Consider the following 11,552-nt stretch of genomic DNA (forward strand, 5'->3'; position numbering starts at 1 on the left):
CCTCGCCGGATCCACGGAGGGACCCCGCAGACACAGGTCACCCACCCTGGGACGTGCCAGCCACCAGCCAGCCCCGGTCCCGAGAGCCATCTGGTGAGTGTCCCGTGGCCAACAGCCCCGGCAGGGTCCTGGGTGGGAGGGACGGGATGTCACCCAGAAGGACCAGGACAGGCTGGAGAAGTGGGTCCCTGTGACCCACAGGGAAAAGCCGGCCATGAGCCGGCACCGTGCGCTGGCAGCCCAGAACCCCCCCGCAGCCTGGGCTGCATCCCCAGCAGCGTGGGCAGGGGGGCGAGGGGGGGATTCTGCCCCTCTGCTCCGCTCGGGGAGACCCCCCTGCAGTGCTGCCTCCAGCGCTGGGGCCTCGGCACAGGAGAGACACGGAGCTGTTGGAGCGGGGCCAGAGGAGGCCCCGGAGATGCTGGGAGGGCTGGAGCCCCTCTGCTGTGGGGACAGGCTGAGAGAGCTGGGGGGGTTCAGCCCGGAGAAGGGAGGCTCCGGGCAGCCCGAGCTCCGGGTGCCTCTCCCTGTGCTCCCCCCCGGCTCAGCCCATCTCCCCCCACTCTCTCCACAGCAGAAGCCATGGGTGCTGGGTCCCCGCTGCCGCCCTGCCCACTCGGCTGCCTGGTCCTCCTCACCCTCCTGGGAGGTGATTCCCTGCTTCCCGGTCCCCGATCCCTCCTCCTTGGTCCCCGATCACTCCTCTGTGACCCTCAATCTCTGATCCCCCTCCTTGATTCCCTGATCCCTGCTCCACGATCCCCGATCCTTGCTCCTTGATCCCTCCTCCATGGTCCCTAATCCCTGATCCATAATATTTTTATTTTTTATTTTAAAAATCCCTGATCCCTGATCCTCGACCCCCAATCCCTCCTCTGTGATCCCTGATCCCCAATCTCCGATCCCTCCTCCTCGATCCCCAATCCCTGCTCCCTGCTCCCCAATCCCTGCTCCCCGATCCTTCCTCCCTGCCCCCTGATCCCTCATTCTCAGTCCCCAGTCCCTGATCCATGATCCCCAATCCCCGATCCCTCCTCCCGGATCCCTCCTCCTTGATCCCCAGTTCCTGATCCTCGATCCCTCTTCCTTGGTCTCCAGTCCCTGCTCCCGATTCCTGCTTCCAGATCCCTCCTCCCTGATTCCCGCTTCCTGATCCCTAATCAATCCCTATTCAATCCTCCTTGGCCCCCAGTCCCTGCTCCCTGCTCCCCCCCGCTGCCCCCCCCCCCCCAGCCCTCCTTGTGGGACCCCCCCTCACAGCGGGGGGGTGCCGGGGCCGGGGGGCCATGGCCGGTGCCCCCCTGCCGTGGGACAGCGGCGGCTCTGCCGTTTTGGCAGGTGGGATGGCGGCCCCCCCCACCCCTGACGGAGACGGGGGGCAGACGGCCGACTGCCCCAAGAACTGGATCCAGTACCGGGGGTCCTGCTACGGCTACTTCAACACCAGGATGACCTGGGCCGAGGCTGAGGTGGGGGCTGGCGCCGCTGGGGGGGACGCAGGGGCGTCCCCGGGGGAGGACAGAGCAGGACCCCCACCCCCAGGGGCTGCAGCTCGGGGAGGGCTCCGCTCGCCCCCCCGGCGGGGTTGGGGGGGCTCTGATGGTCTCCCCCCGCCGCCGCCCCCGGGTTTTCTGCACGGGGGTGCCCAGTGCCCACGGGCGGCTGCGGGCGCCGGGTGCTGAGCCGGTCCCCCCTGGCCCCCCCACAGGAGGAATGCAACCGGTACGGCCCCATGGGGCACCTGGCCTCCATCCACAGCGAGGGGGCCGCCATGGTCCTGGCCCGCTACGTGGACAAGGAGATGAAGGGGGTCAACACCTGGATCGGGCTGCAGGACGAGGAGCATGTGAGTCAGCTCCGGCCCCCCCACGGGCACCCGCTGACCCCCACCCTGGGCACCCGCTGACCCCCACCCCAGGCACACACTGAGCCCCGTCCTGGGCACCCCCTGAGCCCCGGCCCCCCACCCTGGGCACCCCCTGACCGCTGTCACCCCACCCCAGGCACCCACTGACTCCCCATCTCAGGCAACCAATGACCCCCCGCCCCGGGCACCCGCTGCCCCCCGTCCTGGGCACCCACTGAGCCCTGGCCACCCATCCCACGTAGCCATGGACCACTCTCCCCCCACCTGGGCACCCACTGAGCCCTGGGCCCCCGTCATGGACACCCACTGACCCCCATCCTGGGCACCCGCTGACCCCCTGCCCCCTGTCCCCCACCCTGGGCACCCGCTGACCCCCATCCTGGGCACCCGCTGACCCCCGTGACCCCCGACCCCCCCAGACCAGGAAATGGAAGTGGTCGGACGATTCCACCTACAACTACGAGAGATGGGCGCCGGGGCAGCCCAACAACCTGTGGGACAGGGAGGACTGCGTGGTGCTGGACGCCTACTCGGGTCAGACGGGGCCTGGGGGAGCATGGGGGGGCCGGCCGGGACCCCCGGCTGCTGCGGGAGCCTTGAGGAGGCGGGTGGTAAAGGGGGGTGGTGGAGGGGGGGGCGACGGAGGGGACGGTGGTGGAGGCAAAAGGGGTGATGGAGCAGAGGGGGGTGATGGGGATGAAAAGGGTGATGGGGGATGATGGGGGTGATGGAGACAAAGGGGTGATGGGGGGGTGATGGAGGGGGGGTGACGGAGGGGAGGGGATTTTGGGAGGTGGGGGTGACGGAGGTGGAGGATGATAGAGACAAAAGGGGTGATGGAGGGGGGTGATGGAGGGGGGGGATGGAGGCAAAAGGGGTGATGGAGCAGAGGGGGGTGATGGGGACAAATGGGGTGATGGGGGGGTGAGGGAGGGGAGGGGGGTTATGGGAGGGGGTGATGGAGGTGGAGGATGATGGAGATAAAAGGGTGATGGAGGTGGGTGATGTTTTGGAGGTGGGGGGTGATGGAGGTAAAAGGGGTGATGGGGGGGTGATGGAGGTAAAAGGGGTGATGGGGGGGGTTGATGGAGGTGCAAGGGAGTGTGACGGGGGGGCGACAGGGCTGGGGGTGACTTCCTGCCCCCCCCCAGGTTTCAAGCTCTGGCACGACTACCCCTGCGACGACAAGTTCCCCTTTCTGTGCCGGCACCAGCTCTGAGGGGCTTGGACCCCCCCACACCGGGGCCTGGAGGAGCCCCCACAGCCCCCTCCCTGCCCATCACCCTGCTGGGGCCCCCCGCACCCCCCGAAGCAATAAACCTTGGCTTGAGCACCCAGCACCCACCTGTGCCCGCCGTCCTGCCCCCGCACGCGCGGGGACACCTGCTGGGGACACCTGCCATGGGGACACCTCCTGCCCTGGGGACACCTCCTGCCATGGGGACACCTGCCATGGGGACACCTTCTGACATGGGGACACCTCCTGACATGGGGACACCTCCTGCCATGGGGACACCTTCTGACATGGGGACACCTTCTGACATGGGGACACCTGCCATGGGGACACCTCCTGACATGGGGACACCTTCTGACATGGGGACACCTGCCATGGGGACACAGCCTGCCCTGGGGACACCTTCTGACATGGGGACACCTCCTGCCATGGGGACACCTCCTGCCATGGGGACACCTTCTGACATGGGGACACCTGCCATGGGGACACAGCCTGCCCTGGGGACACCTTCTGACATGGGGACACATCGTGCCATGGGGACACCTCCTGACATGGGGACACCTTCTGACATGGGGACACCTCCTGACATGGGGACACCTGCTGGGGACACATCCTGCCCTGGGGACACCTCCTGACATGGGGACACCTTCTGACATGGGGACACCTCCTGCCATAGGGACACATCCTGCCATGGGGACACCTCCTGACATGGGGACACCTCCTGCCATGGGGACACCCCCTACCCTGGGGACATGTCCTGCCTCGGGAACACCTCTTGCCCTGGGGACATGTCCTGCTGGGGACACCTTCTGCCATGGGGACACATCCTGCCACAGGGACACCTCCTGACATGGGGACATGTCCTGCCATAGGGACAATTCCCACTGGGGACACCTCCTGCCTTGGGAAACCTGCTGGGGAACCCTCCTGCCATGGGGGGGACGGGGGGCAACAGGGTCCCTGCTGTGAGTTTGCACCCCCCTGCGAGCCCCCCCGGGCACGCACCCTTGGGCACCCCACGGTGCCCCCCCCTGCTCCCCACACAGCTCCTGCCCCCCCGGGGCACCCCCAGAGCCGGGGGGCTGCGATCCCCCCCTGCTTTGCCCCATGGGGAGCTGAGGGGACACTGACGGGTCCCCGCCCCGCGGGGGGCACCCCGGGGGGGGATCCTGCCCTCGGACACGGCGGAGGAAGAAGCAGGGCCATGGGTGCTGTGGGGTGCTTTATTGTGGGGTGTCCCCCCCCGCGGCCAGGGGCTGCCCGTGGTGAGGAGGGGGCTGTTGGGGTCCGGGGACAGTGGGGCAGAGGGGTTTGGGGGGGTCCGGGCTGTGTGGGTGCGGGGGGGCAGAGGGGTTTGGCGGGTCCGGGCTGTGTGGGGCCAGGGGGGCAGAGGGATTTGGGGGGTCCGGGCTGTGTGGGTGCGGGGGGGCAGAGGGGTTTGGGGAGGTCCGGGCTGTGTGGGTGCAATGGGGCAGAGGGGTTTGGGGGGGTCCAGGCTGTGTGGGTGCGGGGGGGCAGAGGGATTTGGGGGGGTCCGGGCTGTGTGGGGGCAGAGGGGCAGAGGGATTTGGGGGGGGGGTTCCGGGCTGTGTGGGTGCAATGGGGCAGAGGGGTTTGGGGGGGTCCAGGCTGTGTGGGTGCGGGGGGGCAGAGGGATTTGGGGGGGTCCGGGCTGTGTGGGTGCAATGGGGCAGAGGGGTTTGGGGGGGTCCAGGCTGTGTGGGTGCGGGGGGGCAGAGGGGTTTGGGGGAGTCCGGGCTGTGTGGGTGCGGGGGGGCAGAGGGGTTTGGGGGGGTCCAGGCTGTGTGGGTGCGGGGGGGCAGAGGGGTTTGGGGGGGTCCGGGCTGTGTGGGTGCGGGGGGGCAGAGGGGTTTGCGGGGGTCCGGGCTGTGTGGGGGCAGAGGGGCAGGGGCGCGGGGCGTGGGGCAGGGCCGTGGGTCGGGCTGTGGGGCGCGGCGGGGGGGTGCAGCCCCCCCTCAGGCGGGGTGTTTGCAGAGGAAGGGTTTCCTCTCGCCGCACGAATCCTCCTCCCAGAGCAGGAACCCTGCGGGGGGAGCACAGCGGGCGCTGGGGGGGGAAGGGGCGCCGGGGGGCGCTCCCCACCTCCCCCCGGGGGGGTGGGGGGGTGGGTCGGTGCCGGGGCCCGGGCCCCCCCTCACCCGCCGAGTCCTCCAGCGCGGCGCAGCGGCGCCCCTTGGGGCCGTCGTCCCCCTCCCAGGCGGAATAACGCAGCTCCGAGCCGTCGGCCCAGCGCCAGGACGGGCGCTGCGGGGCGGGGGGGCAGCGTCAGGGGGGGCGGGGGGGGGGCTGGGGACTTTGGAGGGGGGCATGGGGATGAGGGGAGTGGGGAGGGCTGGGGGGATTGGGGGGGTGGGGGGGGTAGGGGAGCTGGGGAATTTGGGGGGGGGGCTATTGGGGGCAGGGGGGCTGGGGGGCCTGGGGAATTGGGGAGGTCGGGGGGGTGGGGGGCGTAGGGGGGATATGGGGCTGGGGGCGGTGGAGGGGGTGGCGGGGCTGGGGACTTGGGGGGGGCATTGGGATGAGGGGAGTGGGGAGGGCTGGGGGGATTGGGGGGGTGGGGGGGGTAGGGGAGCTGGGGAATTGTGGGGCGGCTGGGGGGTGCAGGGGGGCTGGGGGGATTGGGCCTGGGGGGGTGAGGGGGTGTGGGGGGCTGTGAGGGGCTGGGGGGACTTGGGGGGGTGGAGGGGATGGGGAGGTTGGGGGGCTGGAGGCATCTCGAGGGGACTGGGAGGGCTGGGGGGATTGGGGGGTGGGGGGGTGAGAGGGGTGGGGAGGGCTGGGGGGCTGGGGGGTGGGGGGGCTGGGAAGGTTGGGGTGCTGGGGGGTGCTGGGGGGGCCGGCTCCGGCCAGGGGGGGACACAAGTGGTGGCCAGGGCAGGGGGTGCAGGCGGGGGAAGGACAGACAGACGGACGCGGGCAGGGGCAGTGGGGGGGGCGGTGACAGCCCCCCCCAGAGCATGGGGGGCTGCAGGCAGCACCACAGGCAGCAGAGTAGGCAGCAGTGCAGGCAGCGCAGGCAGCAGTGCAGGCAGCACCAGAGGCAGCAGTGTAGGCAGCGCTGCAGGCAGCGCTGCAGGCAGTGCAGGCAGCGGTGCAGGCAGTACATGCAGTGTTACCAGCAGCAGTGCAGGCAGTGCAGGCAGTGGTGCAGGCAGCGGTGCAGGCAGTGCAAGCAGTGTTGCAGGCAGTACATGCAGCAGTGCAGGCAGTGTTACAGGCAGCAGTGCAGGCAGCGCCAGCATTGTTACAAGCAGCAGTGCAGGCAGTGTTGCAGGCAGCAGTGCAGGCAGCAGTGCAGGCAGCGTGAGCAGTGTTAGAGGCAGCGCAGGCAGTGTTACAGGCAGTGCAGGCAGTGTAGGCGGTACAGGCAGTGCAGGCAGCAGTGCAGGCAGTGTTACCAGGCAGCAGTGCAGGCAGCGCCAGCAGTGTTACAGGCAGCGGTGCAGGCAGTGCAAGCAGTGTTGCAGGCAGTACGTGCAGCAGTGCAGGCGGTGTTGCAGGCAGCGGTGTGGGCCGCGGTGCAGGCAGCGTGAGCAGTGTTAGAGGCAGCGCAGGCAGTGTTGCAGGCAGCGGTGCGGGCAGCGTGAGCAGCGTTAGAGGCAGCGCAGGCAGTGTTGCAGGCAGCGGTGCGGGCAGCGGTGCAGGCAGGGCCCCTCACGCGGTGGTAGAGGCCGATCCAGACGCCTTCCTCCTCCTCCTCCTCCTCCTCCCGCCGGCGCTGGGCCACGAAGGCGGCGAGGGCGCGGTGCTCCTCGGGGGAGTGCAGCGAGGCCAGGTGACACCCCCCGCCCGCCGCCTGGCACCAGCCCTGGGGGGGGACGGGGCGTCGGGGGGGGGGGCCGCTGGCGCTGCCCGGCGGCGGGGGGGCCGGGACCCCCCCCCAGCACCCACCTCCGCCTTCCTCCAGCTGAGCTCCTGCCTGACGTACCCGTAGCAGTGACCCCGCAGCTCCAGCCACCCCCGGCGGCACTTGTTCGCCTGCGCCCCTGCTCGGGGGGGGGACACCTTCACCCAGACCCCCCCCCCCAGCAGCCCAGCCGCAGCCGGGACCCGTCGGGCGGCAGCCCCGGGGGTTGGAGCTCAGGGCATCCTGGGGGTCCAGGGGGGCTGCTCCCGACCCCCCACGTTTTGGGGAGCCCCTGCGCACTGTCCTGGGTGCAGGGGTGCAGGGCGGGGGGGGTGCGGGGGTGGGTGAGGGGGGCGAAGGGCCGGGGGGTGTCAGGGTGGAGGCAGGGGTGCAGGGCAGGCAGCGGGGTGGGGGGGGTCTGGGGGTGGGTGAGGGGGGTGAAGGGCCTGGGGTGGGGGGGGGGTCAGGGTGCGGGGGGGTCTCACCATGCAGGCAGGGGTGCAGGGCCAGGCAGCCCAGCAGGCAGAGCCCCAGGACGGCGGTGAGTCCCATCCTCTCCCTTCCCTGCGGCACGGGGGCGGCCTGGGTACCCCCCGACTGCACCAGCACCCACCAACCCATCACCTCTCCCAGCACCCACCGCCTGCCCCAGCACCTACCACCTCACCAGGCACCCACCACCCCATCGCCTTCCCCATTGCCCCGGCACCTTCCCCAGCACCCACCACCTCATTGGGCACCCACCACCCCACCATCTGCCTGGGCACCCACCACCTTCCCCAGCACCCACCGCCTACACCAGCACCCACCACCCCATCACCCTCTGCAGCACCCACCACCTTCCCTGGTACCCACCACCCCACCGCCTGCCCCATCACCCACCACCCCATCACCTTCCCTGGCATCCACCACCCCCTGCCCCAGCACCCACCACCCGTCACCTCCCCCGGCACCCACCACCCCAGCACCCACCGCCCGTCACCTGCCCCGGTGGCAGCACCCACCAGCTCTGCGGCAGCGCGGTGGAGATGAGCCTGGCTGGAGCGGGACGCGGCCGCCCCAACACCTTTATAGGCGCGGGGCGCGGGGCGGCTGGACAGACGGGGGGGCGGCACCCGCTCCTGGCACCCACATCAAAGGGGAGTGTGGACGCCCCGCGGCTCCGGCGGCTGCAGGCGGGCGCCCGAGCGGGCACAGCCCCCGCAGCGGGACACCCAGCCCAGCCCCTCCTCGCCCCAACACCCCGGAGGCACCGGGCCCTGGCTGGACGTGCCCGTGGTCCCCGCAGGTGCCAGCAGCCACCCAGCACCCAGCGAGCCGGTGGCAGAGCCCCTTGTCCCGGGGCCAACGCCGCACCCCCACAGCGAGTGCCACCGGCACCAGCCCTGGGTGATGCTCCCAGCCCCGAGCCCCCCGCGCCCAGCTGAGCCCACGGTCCTGGTCCCACTGCCCGAGCCCCCCGGCACCCTGGGGCGCTGCCCTCACTCTGCACCCCCTGGGGAGGCAATGCCGGCCATCCCATCCCATCTCCATCCCATCCCCGTCCCATCCCAACCCTATCCCCATTCCCATCCCATCCCCATCCCATCCCATCCCATTTCCATCCCATCCCCGTCCCATCCCATTCGAACCCCATCTCCATCCCATCCCCATCCCTTCTCTTACCATCCCTTCTCCATCCCATCCCCATCCCCAGCTCAGCCCCTGGGAGCTGGGCTGTGCTGGGGACAGTGTGGGTCCCGCAGCAGCACCAGCCCCGCTCCCAGTCCCCAGGTGTCCCTGTGGGTCCTGCGGTGCCGTGTCACTCCTGTGCCCACCCCAGTGATGGCAGCTGGCCCTGGGCTGCGTCCCCGGGTGGTCTCCTCCTGCCGGCCCCACCCACTGGCTCCTGCGGCACCCACCACACCGGTGTGGCACCCATGGCTCCAGCATGAGCACCCACGGCTCCTGTGTGAGCGCCCAGCACACTGGTGTGGCACACGTGGCTGCAGTGGGAGCACCCACCGCACCAACATGACCGTCCACTGGACCAGTTGTGAGCACCCATGGCTTCGGCATGAGCACCCACAGCTCTGGTGTGAGCACCCACGGCTCCGTAATGAGCACCCATGACTCCAGTATGAGCACCCACCACACCAGTGTGGCACCCACCACTCCATCATGGGCACCCACGGCTCTGTCATGGGCACCGATGGCTCTGGTGAGCACCCATCACACCGGCATGGCACCCCCCACACTGGTGTGGCACACATGGCTCCAGCGTGAGCCCCCACGGCTCCATTGTGATCACCCAGCACACCAGTGTGGCACCCACCACTCTGGTGTGAGCACCCGGGGCTCTGATGAGAGCACCCAGCACACCAGTGTGGCACATGTGGCTGCAGTGTGAGCACCCACTGCACCAGCATGACCACCCCCTGCCACCAGCGTAAGCACCCATGGCTCCGGTATGAGCACCCATGACTCCGTGAGCACCCACCACCCCAGTGTGACACATGTGGCTGCAGCATGAGCACCCACCACTCCGGCATGGCACCCACCACATCAGCGTGGCACCCACCACTCCATCGTGAACACCCGTGGCTCTGACGTGAGCACCCACCACGCTGGTGTGGCACACATGGCTCCAGCGTGAGCACCCAGGGCTCTGGCGTGAGCACCCACGGCTCTGTCCTGAGCCCCCCCCAGCTCTGGTGTGAGCACCCAGCGCATCGGTGCGGCACCCACAGCTCCGCCGTGAGCTCCCGCAGCTCCGGCATGAGCACCGATGGCTCTGGTGGGAGCACCCCCCGCCACCAGCGCGGCACCCACGGCTCCGCGGTGAGCACCGCCCGGCGTGGGGCCGGGTGGCCGCCCCAGGGGTGGGGGCGGCAGCAGCCGGGACCCCCGGGCAGCGCCGCAGCCCGGCACCGCGCTCCCCACGGCCCGAGCGATGGCGGGGGGGAGCGGGGGGTGCCGGGAGGAGCAGGGCCCTCCCCGGGAAGGCAGGGCCCCCCGCCCCGGGCAGGCAGCCCCCCGGCAGGGCGGGGGAGGGCGGCGGAGCGGGGCCGGCCGGGCCGGTTGCCCAGCCCGGGATCAGATAAGGCGGCGGGGACCGGCCGCGGCTCCAGACACGCTCCGCCGGCTCGGGCCCCCCCGGCACCGGCAGCTCCGGCTCCCCCCGCCCCGGCACCGCCGCAGCCCCGGCACCGCCACCCGCCTGCGGGGCTCCGGTCCCAACCAGGGGACCCCCGGCCGTGGGGCTGGGCTGTGGGGCTGGGCTGTGGGGCTCAGGTGCAGGATGCGGCACCGATGCGGGATCGGGGTAAAGGACACGGAGCCAGTGTGGGGTCGGGGTGCAGGACACGGACCCAACGCAGGATTGAGAAGCAGGACGTAGCCCCCGTGTGGGTCCGGGGTGCAGGATATGGCCCCAATGTGGGGTTTGGGTGCAGGACACGGACACAATGCAGGATCGGGGTGCAGGACATGGACCCAATGTGGGTCCGGGGTGCAGGACACAGCCCCCGTGTGCGGTTGGGGTGCAGGGCTGGGCTGCAGGCTGTGCCCCCGATGAGGCAGGATGGACCCAATGTGGGTCCGGGGTGCAGGACACAGGACACAGCCCCAGTGTGGGTCCGGGGTGCAGGATGCAGCCCCAATGAGGGGTCGGGGTGCAGGACGTGTCCCAGCGCAGGGGCTGGCAGAGGGGGCACACGAGGGGACTGGTGCCCCCCCACCGTCCCCATGCCCTGCCGTGCCCGGGGTGCACGGCCCTGGGGGGGAGGGTGACGGTGCCCCCGCGCCCGGCCGCAGGAGGGACCTCGGCTCGGCAGCAAGTGGCGGGCGCTGTGTCCGTGCCAGCTCCAGGGATGTCACCGCGGTGCCACCTCCCCGTCACCTGCACCGTGTCCCTCTGCGCGGGGACATCGGGTGGTTCTGGCACAGGCAGGGGGTGCAGGCAGGGATGTGCAGGCAGGGGATGCAGGCAGGGCGTGCAGGCAGGGTGTGCAGGCAGGAGGTGCAGGGAGGGGGTGCAGGCAGGGATGTGCAGGCAGGGGGTGCAGGCAGGGCGTGCAGGCAGGGTGTGCAGGCAGGAGGTGCAGGGAGGGGATGCAGGCAGGGCATGCAGGCAGGGATGTACAGGCAGGATGCGCAGGCAGGGATGCACAGGCAGGGATGTGCAGGGAGGGGGTGCAGGCAGGGGGTGCAGGCAGGGATGTGCAGGCAGGGGTGTGCAGGCAGGGTGTGCAGGCAGGGATGTACAGGCAGGGTGTGCAGTCAGGGGGTGCAGGCAGGGGGTGGGTGCCGGGTGGGCTCTCAGCCTGGGTCCCGGAGCCGGAGCACCCCGGGCTGAGGACGTGCCCGTGGTGGGGGGCTCCGAGCCTGGCCCCTCGCCTGCCGAGAGGCCCCGTGCTGGCTGCCCCCTGCCCGTGGGTGCTGGGGGGCTGTGCCGGGCTGGGTGGGTGTGGGAGGAGGGTGACGGTGGCTGCCAGCATCCGCCAGGCGCTGCACGGGGTGAGGCGTCTCGCCGTGCCGGACACGGCCCAGGGGCTCTGCGCAGCGTCCATCCCTGCCGCCGTGCCCCGCTGCACACCCACCGT

The 11,552-nt window shown here is 70.8% G+C and overlaps 2 protein-coding genes across 2 annotated transcripts; one reads left to right on the forward strand and one right to left on the reverse strand.

Annotated features, from left to right (window-relative positions):
• Nucleotides 1–3,164, forward strand: LOC134511189 (C-type lectin-like). Its single transcript, XM_063324780.1, has 6 exons — nt 1–93; nt 575–649; nt 1,339–1,469; nt 1,709–1,846; nt 2,287–2,401; nt 3,019–3,164. Exons 2-6 carry the CDS (start codon nt 583–585, stop codon nt 3,084–3,086), a joined length of 519 nt encoding a protein of 172 aa, XP_063180850.1. The 5' UTR covers nt 1–93; nt 575–582; the 3' UTR covers nt 3,087–3,164.
• A 1,913-nt stretch (nt 3,165–5,077) lies between these two features.
• LOC134512258 (rheacalcin-1-like) lies at nt 5,078–7,521 on the reverse strand. The gene is made up of 5 exons (XM_063327584.1): nt 7,455–7,521; nt 7,014–7,108; nt 6,781–6,930; nt 5,261–5,366; nt 5,078–5,145 (listed from the first exon to the last, which is right to left on the reverse strand). Exons 1-5 carry the CDS (start codon nt 7,519–7,521, stop codon nt 5,078–5,080), a joined length of 486 nt encoding a protein of 161 aa, XP_063183654.1.
• Nucleotides 7,522–11,552: the final 4,031 nt, after the last annotated feature.

Source organism: Chroicocephalus ridibundus, chromosome 1 (assembly GCF_963924245.1).
Source record: "Chroicocephalus ridibundus chromosome 1, bChrRid1.1, whole genome shotgun sequence".
NCBI classification, from domain to species: domain Eukaryota; kingdom Metazoa; phylum Chordata; class Aves; order Charadriiformes; family Laridae; genus Chroicocephalus; species Chroicocephalus ridibundus.